The 15430-nt window shown below is 36.2% G+C and overlaps 1 protein-coding gene across 9 annotated transcripts in view; it reads right to left on the bottom strand.

The window, feature by feature from the left end:
* The window catches only part of TENM2 (teneurin transmembrane protein 2), a 596193-nt gene that overhangs the window by 339939 nt on the left and 240824 nt on the right, over window positions 1–15430 (bottom strand). Inside the window, exon 1 of one of the 9 annotated variants that reach the window (XM_069869291.1) lies at window positions 14307–14716. The exons of 7 other annotated variants lie outside the window; for them this stretch is intronic. In XM_069869291.1, coding sequence (XP_069725392.1) covers window positions 14307–14352 — 46 coding nt within the window. In that variant the 5' untranslated portion in view covers window positions 14353–14716. Of the gene's footprint in view, window positions 1–14306; window positions 14717–15430 lie in introns of those variants that run through there. One more of the 9 variants, XM_069869293.1, reaches the window with a different exon arrangement.

Here is a 15430-nt window from a genome sequence, read left to right as displayed (position 1 = left end):
ATGGAAGGGTTATTTTCCGCCTTCAAAACATACATTTTTTAAATAAACATCCCTGGATTAAAATATCTCTTGAACTTTTTGGGATGGACTCTTCAACTGATCAATTTGTAACGGCAGTTCCTGCTGTTAGAAACAATGAGGGTGGGAGGTAGGAGGAGAAGGACACCTTTCCAACTGCTAGGCCTCCTGACATCTGCTGAGCAGACGTTTTCTGAAAAATAACAGAAATATCTGCTGGATTACAGCTAGAAGAAAGCTAATCCTGACTCAATTAGCTTCTTGGCTTTTCCCCCCATGTGGTATGCCTGTACCAGAAAACTGCATGAAAGAATTAATTAATTTACAGTTATTTTTAGATATTAAGCTCAACCTTTCAAGGTCACTTACCTTCTCATAAAAGGTTCTATCCTTCCCAAATTATAATAGCCTTGTTGAAGAAGTTACTTCAGATGTGACCAAGACAAAACCTGTGATCTAAATGAGAACAGATCATCTAACTTAGCTTAAACATTCTATGCAGACAGAATCACCCAAGTAGCTACGCATGAAAGAGCATAATCTAGCTCTTTAAGTATACATGGACGCTACAGGTTACAGTCCTCTGTGCATAGCTTTCAAGCATTTTAATTATTGATTCTTTATTCAAACCTAGGCAACGGAAATGATATTTGGAAAGATATTTTTTTGCCGTTTGAAATAAAGAATTGATTATTGACAGAAGTATACAGACCAATAACATTAGCCGTAGGAAGCTCCTTCCGGCAGTCAAAATTTATTTTGGTTTGAAAGGACTTGACTACTTATTTAGACATCAATCTTTCTTTTGAGCTGAATTCAAAATGAAAGAGTTACTGAGTCCAGAAAGGATCAGATTTCAATTCAAAAGAACAATGACTAAGCAGAAGCAAAGGTACACGATTTTACTACATTATAAAAATGAGACTGCAACCATTCTCTTAAGTCGTTAGCCCAGGGTTCAACGACTGACCACTAAACCTGCACAAAAGTTATTTTATTCATGAATATGCAATTCTTTACCTCTCTGTTTATCTGCTTCCACCTTCTCTGAGTGTTTTCCCCTAAGCACTGCATTTTTGTTTTACAGATCAAAATAAAAATACTGCATGCTTTATTAGGTTCTGCTCTCTTACAATTACATTTGGGCTAAGAGACCTGTGCTGTTTGTCAATGTACAACACAGCTCTTTGGCACAAACATTTTATTTGCTTGTTGTTCCTCCCCACCTCTCTAGCATATGTCAAATGTTTAAACAACCTGATCTGGATAGCAGATTAATGTTAGTACTTAATGTGCAAGGTCAGCTTTCCAATGCAAAAACTAAACTGAGAAAATGTAGTTGTTTTAAAGCTTAAAAATGAGTTCAACCACAATGTATTTAAATGAAAACAAGACTCGGGTTTGAAAAAAACCAAAAACAAAACCTCAAAACCCAGAAGTCCATGCCAGCACTTACTGGTAGCCATAGCACTACAAAACATAAAATGAAGTAAAGATTCATTTCAGTATGAAATCAGGTTTTCAAATTAAAACTTAGTTGATCATAGGTATTAATCAAACGGTACTAGTCTAGTGATATATCTCAATTGAGTATAGTGGCTCAACCACACTGTTAGGTAAACAAAACAGCATTAACCAAATGGAGTAAGGCTAAAGGGTCCAAAGACAACAGCAGACAGACAATTCACGCATTTACTGGTGATTACAACCCTGAAAAAAATTTAGCCTTCAAATGGTCACGTTTTACTCCACTTGTGGGTGCACACTTTGCACATGCTTAACGCAGAATCAAACCCTCCTTACTCTTGCGATGGTCATCACGTACATCCTCATTCATGAAACTGCTAGTAAAAGTCCTCTAGCAATTGCCCTTCATTACAATTTTGTGATTAAAGTATTTTCTTTTACAACAACTGTATTGTCCAACCTTGTTTATTGACTTCCAGTGTTTGTGTGCCTGAGAGTATACAAATTAATTGAGAACTTTATCATTACTGCTGCTTACTAAATTTTTGGTTTACTTAATATGTTCTGAAAGAATGTAGCCAAATACTGAAATTAATGTAAATTTAAAAAAAATGTAACATATACTATCTCAATCTATCATCATCATCTAGCTCCTGCTGATTAAAACAAAGATTCATTTTGGTATTCGGTGGAACAAATTCCTTTTCTAAAGTAAGCACATTTCTGTTAGTAGCCTCTTATTTCAAAATGCTCATAAGCAAGAAAAAAAATCTTAAAATATTCAGATACTATATCTTTATCGATGTAGGTTATAATTAGATTATTAACTCAACGCATGGATCATGCTTTCTCATGTGTTTGTTCAGCACTTAACACAACTAGATTTTGACCTACTGAGACATACGGACTCCACCCAAAGTAAATCAAGAAGAGGGTGGTTTCAGCAGGGAAAATAGTCTGCTGACAATTCATTTGATATGGTTCCAGCTATAACACTGACCTACTTGTGTAACATACTGTAAGGCATTTAAATTTCGCTCCTTCTTGTACTAAGAAGACAACTTATCTATTCCACAATGAAGAAAATGGGTTGCTGGTTCCTGATGTTATATTTTAAGTGTCTAGAGTATCTAAGTGTGATTCTAATAGCATATGAATTCGGGCTTTCCCTTTCCAAAATTCCTAGGAAGGATGAGAAATTGTGATATTCCATACTGGGAAGTAAGGAATGCAGAAGGAGCTACTCAGTCCCTTTTCTCCAAGACCCAGTGTTACCTGTGACAGAAACCAGACCTAAATGCCTGTCCATGTGTGAGCAAGTGTGTGTGTGTAACAACTGCAAGGCCCCACATAGTTAAATAAGGGAATACTGCAAATTAAAAATAATTAGTATTTATAAAGTACTCACTCTCAAGTGCTTCTGTAAAGAATTTGTGCTTTCTTGGGTTCTGTTATGAAACATGCGAGAGACATAAATGAATAAACACAGGTACAACATAAGAAGCTACTCCACGACTATTACTGATTGTGCATTAAGAAAAAGCAGTCAGTTTGTCTTCTGTTAGATCCTTCTCTGGCCCTTCTCACTACTTGCATGCAAGATCTTAGCTATTCATAATAAAGCAAACTGTTATAGGCAATACTATGGGAGGACTAAACACAGATACTCAAAAAATAACGAGAAAACAGTTATGAAGACTCCAATTCTTACGAGCATTTTCTGATTTCTTAAATAAATAAATAAAGGTAAAGTAACTGCCTTGAATAATAATCCCTTTTGTCTTTATTTAAAAAGAAAAGTATTAGCTAGAAGCATTTCATGAATCAAACTAATCCCAACGCAATATGGTATGCACATCAATACATCAGATATTGTTTATCTGAAAAGGTACATTGACAAGTCCCTCTCAACTTATCCTGCAATATCCATTTGAAATCTTCCCCTTTTTGATCCTGTTCAGAAATCAGAAGCAAGTTGCCTCCAGCACTTGGAATTCAGCTGTCAAATAAATCTCCATGAAACACTTAAAAAAATCATGCCAGGTGCTGAAACAGTTACATACTGGCCTCATTCACTGCTAAGGCAGACAAAACCTCTATACATGACTATTTCTACCCCCAGCTAGTAACTATTAATGCTTCACATTCCCTCCTACTGTGAGCTTCTAAGAAAGCATTCCTCTAGTAAGACATCCCATCACTGGAGTTAGTTTACACAGATCCAAATAAGAAACTATCATTCCACGTAATTCAGTTTCACTCTTATCACTTAGATGACTTGACTTCCTTTTGTTTGCTTTACGTTTTGGTATATGCTTTTTTCCAGTGTACATTTATGAGGAAAAGAATGAGGCGTTGACACGTTTTTGGAAACCAATCAGAATATTAAAGTGTCAACGCAATTAAATAATTAAAAATATAATGATCTTGACCGAATAGGTATTTCCAATACCTCTTGGCATAATGATAGCGACTGAAAATGTTTCTTGACCGCACCCAACTTGGCACTGGCTTATTTGTCAGCTTACTCATTTCTGTTCTGTTTACAAAGTGGAAGTAATGAAGGAAATCTCAAGGTTTCTTTGGTGAGTTTTGGGGGTTTAGGGATAGTTCTGGTAGAAGCCACTCCCAGCAGAAGGAAAAGACTCCCATGGAATGATAAAGGGCTCACTGTTCCAGGAGATGAATTGCATTAACCCCTGCCCTCCCCCCATTGTACTCGCTGCCCACTGGAAACAACAACAGAATTACTAAAATCCCCCACACTCTAATGGGATGGTAATAGGATTCAGAGGCCACTAGGGTAAAGGCAATCCATATTTTGTAGTTTAATAAGCTCTTGCTGAAGATGCTGGATCCCTCTTCAAAGCCAACAATTACTGATTTAGTATTAACAAAACCACAACAACTGTCAAGACTGCAGAATGCATTCAAGATGAAGTCAGCAGCTTATGGTGACAGACTTTAAAATGCGTGTAGAAAAATGAAAACACTTAAATAGAAATAATTTGTAATTTCACAGTGATACTGGTTATTACTGTCATTTCAGATTTCTTTACATCCAAATGTCACAGTTACTCAAGTTTGCATGTAATTCAGAGTTCTGTGGTGTTTGTTTTCTGAGGTGAGCACTTTTGTCCTGTTTTCTAAGCAAACACTTCTTGTCACTAAGAGATAAAACAGTGAACGCAGAACAATAAGAGAACAATTGAGTAATGAAATCAAGTTATCCATAATCATAGATAATCACACAGATAAAATCTTAATATTATGATTACCTATGAATGGACTGTCCCCTAGGCTGTAAATTCAAAAGAAGCCACCATTCTCCAACTGTACACCTTGAAGTGTTTGGTGTCAAATACATATCTACTCAGCCCACTGTCATCTGAGCTATTCTTTAAAAGCACCATTTGATATAGTTTTGAAAGATGACTGTGCTGAATATTTTTCTAGGTCCTTTTAAGAGAATCTTATTATCTATATTTTTTTCTGTATCGTTATTCCTCATTCTCTTGTGTAGCTGACTGTAGACACAAAGAACAGTCCACAGACGATCCAATCCTCTCCTCATATTCCTGAAATATATTCCTCACTCAGATACCCACCATAAATGCTGCTGGAACTACTCCTTCCCTCCACCCTTTCCACTATTCTTCTCTTTAAATTTCTGATGGAGAAAAAAACTCTCCAGGAAAATGGATGCACTTTTTTGAAGTGATAGTTCTGAGATGCAGTTTTTCCCCTGCAAACATTCATGCAGCTCTCAGTGAGGCAGACAGGAGCCACTGTATCTAAAAATATGGACCACTGCTGCTATGGCATAATCATTACATGCCTGATAAGTCACAATCACTTAAATACCACAAATAAGCAAAATAAAATATACAGACATAAACCAACTAAAAAACCAAAAAAGCTTGCAGTCATTTCAAATGGAGGAAACTGCATCCTTCACCATTTGTTTTCCCCAGCTCTGACAACTTTGCCACATTTTTTGAACCTTAATAAATATCAATTTACAGAGGCAATATTTCTCTTTTGCTTGAATCAACTCCAGTGGGTCTTCAGTATTGTATGGATAGACTGGGGGACCAGGCTTTTCAGGACTAAATCTAATCCATGAAAGAACTCTGTATTAATGACCACAATATGAAGTTCAGAGAGGCTATACTAGTTTATTTGTACATAAAATAGAAAGATATTCAGATATTAATAGCCTAGTCAGTCCCTCTCTTGGAAGGGCAACTGAGTTGAGCCTAGCTTTCTTTCTCAAATTGTCACCTTGTCCCACTTCCTTTCAGAGGGAACGCACCAGCTTACCAAGCAAAACCTTGCCAACTCCCTGAAAAAAAGCAAGGAGGCACCAAAAGGGACACCAACCTGACTGTACCTTTCTCCGCAACGGACTGAGAGCACAGGCTTTCCCAGGCAACAGAGAGTCAGTCATTTTAGCTGTTCAACAGCATTGTCCCTAGACCTCTTTCATGAAGACACACAACCTTCTTATCTCAGGTGATGCTCTCAGACACTGAAACTTCTCATACCAGGACCATGCTGATCTTCAAACTTTTCTGCACATTTTATGTGGAGAGGCACCAGATTTCAAGAAGGATGATGCATATTCACAATTTATCAGAACATATTAGTAATGAATCCAAGTACATCTTTCGTTACCTCCAGGATTTATATTAAAAACATACATGGAATGGAAATTTGCAGTTGATAAGTGTTTCTGCTCCTCCAGAAGTGTATATATATGCTTAAGTCTGAGCTCCACTTCCACATCTGCTTTGTTTGTCACTTCTAAAGCTTTGTTTTCAGTACACTCAAAGAACAGTAGGGGAAGAAAACTGGAATTATTCCTGCAACAATTAACTCTTTTCAGCTCACTGTTAAAAAAACCCTGCACACAGTATTTTGAAAGATGCCCTCCAGAGTATCTAGGGACACCACAGAGAATTTTGCTTCTGGGCAAAGTAACAGAAATAACCAGAAGCCAAGTAAAAAGGGAACTGATGACCTAACTAATTCTAAGACAAGAATAGACCTATCACAGTATTTCACAGTACAAAAGATAACTACAACATGAACAGAAGAAAGATACCAAATGCCACGTGAGTAGCATCTTTGAAGAGAAAAAAACCAGACAGCATACAAAGCAATAATTTCTAAGGACCTGTATCGATGGATAATTTCACAGCCCAACTACATTGCTTACACGATCTTCTCTATATGTCACCGATTCTAGAATCAGATTGGTTTTGAGTTTAGGTAGTGTGGTTAGGCAGCAACTGAAAGCATCTTCAAAGATACTAAAAGCCATCTGAAACCACAGCGGCGTAAAGAGTGCTAAAGCAAGATAAGCACATTTTGTCAGGTAGGTCTGCCTTAGAAGGACCTCGGTTGCAGCACGATCATTTCTCAAATTGAACAATAATTTGTGTGCAATGTATACGAACTACCCAGTTCCACTTTTTCAGAACTAGCGTGCTTTCTTTTTGGACTAAAGGTGAGTTATATTTGATCAGTGGTTGGTGAATTAGCGCTTGGTGAGTATGATAAAGTTTCAGAAATGCTTTGGTTTCTTTTCAGATGTTTCTTAGAAAATGAGGAAAAAAATGTATTAGTTAAAAACAAAAGAAATAAAGCCCCACAATCCTGACAGTACTGAAACCAAACACAGCCAGCAGGTGCCATCACGGAATGACCTCTGTGAATCAACACACAACTGAATTGTTGCTAGCAGAATGCCATCACATTAATAAAGCTTATTATTTCTGTGTTCACTACAATGGACTTAGCTTCCAGCATCCTTTCAGTCTGACACTGGCTAAAAAAAAAAAACCAAAACAGTCCCATAATGTAATGAACCACTTGATCATTCTCCTCCAGAAAGGATGGACACATAAACCAATGTAGTCACACATGTTCCAGAATTAGCAAACCTTTTAAAACATCTACATTTTCATACAGTCAGTGCATATACTTTCGTTGTTCAGAGCAATCCAAGTTGATTTTTTAAATATATAGGTCAAAATTCTGCACCCAAACCACAAAAACTGGGAGTCAAACAAATAAAGAATAGCTTTTAAACCTTGCACATCCCACTTGTCTGATCTAATGCAGATCTCCTTGAAATGACTATATCAGTGTTAACTCGCTTCTTCCTTTCTTCCTTTCCAACCTTTCTCAACTATTCTTCAGTACGGAATAATAGCTGGTTTAAATTTTGATGTCAGATCCATAAAACACTAGAAACACAAACCTCCTTTTTGCTTGGAGCAAAAATCAGAATTCTAATCCACTCCTTCAGAGATAAAAGCTCGACATCTGCTTACTTCCCCAGAAAACAAAACAAAATAAAATCAAGTCATGGAATATTTAAAAATCCCCAAGCTTACAGCTTGTAATAAGAGACTATCAAAACAGATTTTAAAAGGAAATAGAACCTTCAACCATAAGCAGTCAGATTGTTCAGAAGATTTAATTTTAGAAGGTGGTGAACAGGAATAAAACAATTAATTTGTTAAGGCTGGCCAAGGCTAACCGGGTAAACATGAAAAGAAAATGTGTTGCCTGCACTGTAGTCCTGATTTGCTTAGCATTTGACATATGCTGTCTCAAAAGACCAATTTCATTTTTATTTCAGTCATTCTAAAAATCCTCTCAGAAAAGGTAGTATTGAGATGCAATATAATGAACTATAATACAATAATCATGGTTTGGATTTCTGTCAAGTTTCTTAGAACGTAAATGAGCACTTATCAGGAATTTGCCCAAAACAAATAATTTGCACTCATTTCCGCAACAAGACAGACATGATTCTCTTTCATTCAGCCCTTTGTTAACTCTGATTAATTACTTCATTTCCAAATTTCATTAGAAACATATTCATCTTTTTGAGGTAGGAACAACCGATATGCTGCATCTCTAAGTCTCATAGTAGAAGACTAAACATCTGCCCATTCCTTACATTCTACTGACCTCTAGAGACTGTGTGTATATATGAATAGCACATATACATTATTTATGTGCATGTAAACATACCAGTGCAATGTCACAACAGATTGACTTTAGAGACATCTGCATGCAGCATTTGAGGTTAAGAGTCTTTTAATCACAAATTGTTCTTAGAAACATTTTCTTTCCTGTGTTTTCTGGACATGGAGAATCTCTTGCTAGTTTTTCCCTTTCATCTCTGTGTCCTTCCAACCCAAACACACCATAGCCTTCTTTATCTATTACATATAGAATTAAGCTATATTAAGTAAGATTTCAATATAAATATTAAGATAATCCAGGTTTGGTTTAAGCATGAATATGCCAGGGAAGGAGCGTCACAAACCCAGAAGCTCCTAGTTATTGAAAAAGAGGCATGACTGTAAATAGGAAGAGAAGTCTCTCAACTCGGTACTGACGCTTTCCCCCAACCCCCCCCAAAATGATAACATCTTACAGCAGCTTCCTTGTCTCCATTTTGCTGCCAGGAGAAAAAAAAAAAGCATACAAAAGCCTGTGTTGGGTTTGACATTTAGACCAAACAGAGAGGGCTGAAGAAGCTGAATTTGTCAACTAAAACCCATTCAAAACAGACATTAATCCAATAATAAAGAGAAATGAGGAGACTAGAAAAGACTATGTTCCTCCATCGCAGTGTTAGCATAACTTGATAATAACCTCTACTTGATAATACTGTGGAGTCAAGTATAACAAAAAACATTACCACAAATACATACAAAAATTAACATATGAAATTTTGAGGCACATTTTCCAAATGAAAATACTTTGTATTAAGTCTCATATCAAAATACCCAGAAAATACACAGACAATTTTCTAATATTGATAAAGTTTTATAAAGAAGCACCACCCATAAAATATTTCCATATGACTTTATCCTCTGGAATATCAGAAAGATAAGTGTAGGAGAATGATCTGAAAATAAATGCCCTACTTCAAAAAGCTTTACCTAAACATCTGTTTATCTTTCTTTTTTTTTACTTTGAAGAGTGGGGGGATAAAAGTTTTAATGCAACTATTATATATAATGCTATAATCATAGTACACATGATACCAGAATACAATATGTACTTGATTTAGAATCAGCTATGAGCTACAGGTTGAATTTTATTAAATCCATATAAGCTATAGATAGCAACTGAACTCTGTCTTCCAAAAATTGCCTGCACAAAGATAGAGTAAAAACTGCGTTACCTAAATATATTTTACACAATACAGCTAAAAGAGAACTTCCATACATATCTTCAAGATACTCAGGAGTTATTTCAGCATAAATGAGGAAAATATGTACATTCATGTCTTTTTCTTTAGAAGTAACATCCTTAAGATAACTTCATTGCCAAATCTGATCTTTATTTCTCTTAATTATTTGTATTCATCTTAGATCACATTTTAATGAAACTATCACTATGATGGAATAAATGATATATATACATTTGAAACATGCTTCCCAAATAAGTAATTAAATTATTATTATCTGCAGTAGAATGTCCTATGTATAGATCTTGATTTCATATTTCAGTAACCTACTGTAACCTTCTAGGCATCTGTTCCTCCTGTATTCCAAAAATGTGAGACTAAGTATACATTTTTAAATTTGAAATGGACTTATAATTAAAATACACAGATTCAGCCTTGTGTGTTTGTTTAGACATACATAAGCACCCATTGTCAAACTTAGAAATACAATATTGCGGCTACTGAGAAGTGTGGCACTGCAGTCAACTGTGGCCAGAATTATGCACTTTATTCTGAGCTCTTCATAGTGTACTCATAAACAGAATTCCACCATACAAGTATGCTTGCTTTTCTTTTCATGACTTTGAGAATTGAGAAATAGAAAGATAAAAGTTTATTCCTTAGGGCTATATTGTGTCATAAGTCTTTAAACTGAATTTGGCAATGTTTTCAACAGGGAATTCTCTTTAGAAACTGATGACATATTACGATCTTTTAAACTAAATTACATACCATTTCATTGAACTGACAAGTCTGAAAGTAAACTGAAGTAGGGAAGGCGCAAGAACATATTCTGGTAATACTGTCTCACTGGTTTATTTTTCTGAATAACACAGAACTGCAAAAATACAGAAGTGCTCATGAACTTTCGGCCATGGCCAGCTGAGATGCAAAATGTTCAATATCAATCATTAATTGTCTCTAAAGCCCTAGGCTTCAGTTTTCTGAAGGTTAAGGAAATACCCTAATATGTACATCGTTGTATGCATGCACAAATCCAACAGTAAATGAAAGAAGGAGAGCACTGAAGAAAGCTCCTACTAGCAAGAGCAAAACTGTATGGGAGAAGAACACTAATCCAAATCTTGCCAGATAAAATAAATTTTGGCACGCATGTCTGCAAAACCCCATAAAAATTCTAAAACCAAACTACAACAGATCATCTACAACACAAGTAACATGGGGGATGACTAGAGGTCTGCCACACGTTCTTCTCCCTGCATGTTTCCAACTATAAGCAGAAATTTTCTCACACAGTAAGTAACAAACTAAATAACGTCATTCTGTTTTGTAGCATAAGATACAGTGAAACAGTAATTTCAATTCTAAAACCTGAAATCTCTTCTCTAAGAGTTCTTAACTAATTCTTGTTTTTCCTTTTTTATTTAAGGTACAAATAGGTACAAATCAGATGAATGCAGAGAGATTACATTTTTATTAAGACAAGTTTTGCACATTTCTCCTACTTTAAATGGAAAGCTAGGATTAAAAAATCAACAAAACACACATCACTGTTTTGAATTTGAAACAAGCTGTGGTTGATGATCACCTCCAAAAATAAATATTCCCACAGATAGAGGTCAGTGGTTGCCTGGAATTGCATCAGTTAGTGCCTGTATACTAGAATCCTTCACTCCTTTGGGACTGCTTTATTATTTTATCAGATTAATAAAACAGGAGTTTTAGCATAGGACATCACTGTTTTCTATCCACACATTTGCCATTAGTTACTCTACAAATTATTGATCTGAGGCTCATCATGGTATTTATCTCAGAATTTAAGCACATAAGAAGATGGTATCTCAGAATTGTTCACAGCTAAAAAAAAAAACCCGCAAACCATGCACATAAAAAAAAAATAACATACACATCAACAGAGAGAGTGATTTATTTTCTTTTGATTATGTGTTGATCTGGAAAGCTCTTGCAGTTCTCAAAGGAAAGCAACTTCACTGCATTGGAATTCTAATTTTGAGGTTGCATGCATTTCGTGTCTTCACTTAAAATTCAACATTTGTATTTTGTGAATGTATTTTAAAAAAACAACAAAGTTTTACGGATATTATTTCAGCCCTTCCTCTTAAAAAACATTAATGTGAAACCAAATTAATACCAGTGATAAAATGGCAAAAGTGGGAAGTAAACCCTAAAAAAAGACAGGCAGGCGTATATACATGTGGCTCATCTCAGCACACACACCTCTTCAGACCTTCAGATTCAATAGAACCTAGGATGATGATGTAAAGAAATACTAATCTCATTATCAAACCACCAACAGCCTATATAGCCATTTGGCTTGAGATTTTTCTTCGGCTTTTGTAATCTCACTGCGTTTCTTTTCTCCTGTGAAGTAATCTTTACTTTGCTCTCCAGCAACATCTACTGGAACATCAGCAAAATGCTGCTATTTCTATCAACCACCCATCTAACATCCAGCAAGGCAGAGTTTCAGCAAATGCCAAGAGCAGAGATAAACGATCTGCAATTCAGATCTTGCATTCTGGCCTCAAACAGATCAAGTTAGCTTGTCTCCAACCTTCTCATTTTCTGCCATTTCATAAGGAACAAAATCTTTATGACTAATGCACATCAAAAGTCATCTACCATTTACACTTAGATGTACATCACTGAAGTCACGAAAATATCATTAAAATACCACATTACATCCAGGACTTCCATTTTTGTCATACAAGTAACTCTTAATTTCAATTTAATCCAAAACGCGCTTAAAATGATCTGAGGCATAAGAAGGGCTTGGAAGAACATACAGAAGCATTTTGAAAGGTGCAAGAGAGGTGTAATGGCAACTCCAATGTTAAACAATGACCGATAACAAGTTGAGCAAAACTATACCTAAAAAGTAAAAATGTCCCCTACAAATGAGTGAAACATTTATAAGTTCTTTTGTCTAATTTTAAGTCTCAGAAAAAGATCTGTCCCTTTATATGAAGATGAATATGTCTGATTAACTACTACTAAAGATAAAATAGTGCTTGAAGTCCCTCTATGCTGATGGGAGAGCAGGCTTCCCTGGGGGCTTCTCCCATTCAGCGGTGTAGTGGCTAGTCACTGCCTCCCTTGGAAAACCAGCTGCTGCAAATGTACACAAAAAAAGCACTGCCATGTAATTTTGCAAGGTACACAGCGCTGCGCATCTGTACGGCTGCATGCAGGATTAAGACATTAGGGTAAATTGCATAAAGACAAAAGTTGTCAAGTAAACATATTAATTCCTATCTGCAGGATGGTCGATTGTAGGTCTGCAACAGTGCAATTACCTATCAAACAATGTTCATTCTATGAAAGCTTATAAAGTTAGCTTTTCATAGCTCTGTTTTCAGAGCCAGTTGGTTAGTGCTCTACTTTTACAAATAACTCTGATGACTGTAATATTATTTGCTTTCCTTTAAATCCTTAATAAGGTGCTAACTATCCTTGACTGCTTGCTCACTTTTCAGTATGACAATGAAATTCCAAACAGCACTGCTGCTCAGAATCGCTTCCTTGGATTTAGAGTCTTAGTTTGCTGAGAGAACAACTGTAAAATATAAGCGCAGAAATGTAGGGAGAGAAAAAAAGGCACCAATGCCAGCAAAGACTAGAAACAGAAGTCCCAATCGGTAAATATTCCACTTGTGAATAAAAAGCATTTATCAGCATGTAGCATTTTAAAAGTAAAACTATTTTTCCCTTCAGAATCCCCATAGAGCCTTGATATATTTTTATAGAGGATAAAAAAAGGGCACATTTCCCCAAACCACAAACACTTTATGCTATATAATTTTATATCATCACAAGACTTAAGTTCATAGGCTTAGCTTGATAAATTAGCTCCTCTCAATAACTGTTCAACAGAAAGCCCTTTATTGTAATCCAAGTGCACTTGCGGACAGCACTTTCAGAGTTAACTCCATTTGACAACTGACATAAATCCATTATTCTAATTTTGTGATTGCTTTACCAAACACAGATGCAGTTTATGAGTTTTAGTCACGTATTTCATCCAGGATGCTACTTAATCTCAATTTATAAAACATAAACATGAAATAGGTTTTACAGTACCTCTAAAAGGGTATAGCTATTCATCTGATGAAATGCCAGGCAAAGAAACCACATTCACCTAGACTAAACTCAATGCTAGATTTTACCTTACTAAATACATAGCAAATGAGTACAATTAATTTTTAGTTCAGCTGTTGCAAGCAAACTGCAGAATGCCAAGCTCCTCGAGGGATACAAACCTCAAAAGCTTTCCTTATACCGAGGTTTAAGCACTGAATTTAACCTTAAGCAAAGTCCAGCCTTCACAAAAGCTGGTTCTCGGATTTATTTTGATACATAGAGAAAAGGGGGAGGAAACAATCATTTAGTGTGAATACAGCATCTCCACAAGCCCATTTCCAATTCAATTTATAGCACATTCTTTACGTCTTAAACAAAAGGAATTATACACACCGACGCTGCCTCTTGCTGCAGTTGCTCGCCTCACTTACCGAACACTGAAAATCTACCGCTCTGACCAAGCCACTCCATAAAACACTCGGATTCAGGCACTACTTACCTGCCTCAGTTGAAGGCTTCCTTCCCTTGTTAGCAGTATGAAGCATCCTCTAGCCTTCCCAATCCTCACCACCAGCCTCAAATTGCACAGCTAAGTCCCTTTTTTTGCAAGAAAATGCTTATTGAAAGTGATTAGTTTTTGTTGTCCCTTTTAAGTCCCTCCTGCGGGAAAGAGCAGGGGAGCGATGTGACGCCACCTTTTAATCTTTTGCAAGAGTGAAAAGGCAGAAAAGGAGCGCTCGATCAAACTGAGCTTCACACATGACTAAAACTCGCCTGAGAGGCTGCAGGCTCTGGCTAAAGCACCACTAGGCGTGAGTGTAAGAACAGAGGAAAGGGGAGAGTCAATGAAATGTGACAACGTATGTGCATCAAAGACAGGAAAAGAGGGAGAGAACAATAAGAGACGGATCGCGACAGCAATGGGAGGAAGAGAAAGAATAAGAGGCAGAAAAAGCATGAAGAAAAGATAGGAGAGTTTTGAAGCAAAGAAATCACAGAATAAAGCCAAAGTGTCTGGCAGCTTCTGTTTTTAGCTCAGCGAGCATGACATACTGCCTCTCTCATTTAGCAACACATTCTTGTCTCTTCCAGGTTTGAAAACTGAGATAATCACAATGTGTGCCTGTTTTCGCCTGATTGGCACACTCGTGTGCAGTATACCTGAGATTCCCCTCAATCACCTCCTAGAGAGGCATTTATGTGCAATTAAGTTCCTATATTCATTAGGAAAGACACCTCCCCCACGCCCCCAAAACCCAGGAGCTGCTAATTTCTACATCAATTTACAATATAGTTTAACTGGCAGATGGAATTCTACTTATAACTACTAACAAACTGCCACTGATAAACAAATGACTGAACAAATGTCTAATGTTGATAACTGAGTTTTCAGAGCAACAAAACATATTAGCACTGATAAATCTGTATTTAAAAAAAAGAGGTATTAGAGACATTTTCTTCTATTTATCTTGTTATTTTATATGAAGTTATACTAACTAGTAGAAGAAATAACATGATGCAGAACTAACATTTTTAAAGGAATCCATCAGAGATACAATCAGGTTTCAAATTTTTTTTAAAAGAAGTGTTTACAAGCTAAAAGTTAAATTTAAAATTTTCACT

Source organism: Phaenicophaeus curvirostris, chromosome 15 (assembly GCF_032191515.1).
Source record: "Phaenicophaeus curvirostris isolate KB17595 chromosome 15, BPBGC_Pcur_1.0, whole genome shotgun sequence".
NCBI lineage: Eukaryota > Metazoa > Chordata > Aves > Cuculiformes > Cuculidae > Phaenicophaeus > Phaenicophaeus curvirostris.
Note: the sequence above shows the minus strand (reverse complement) of the source record. Positions and strands in the feature narration are given on the sequence as shown.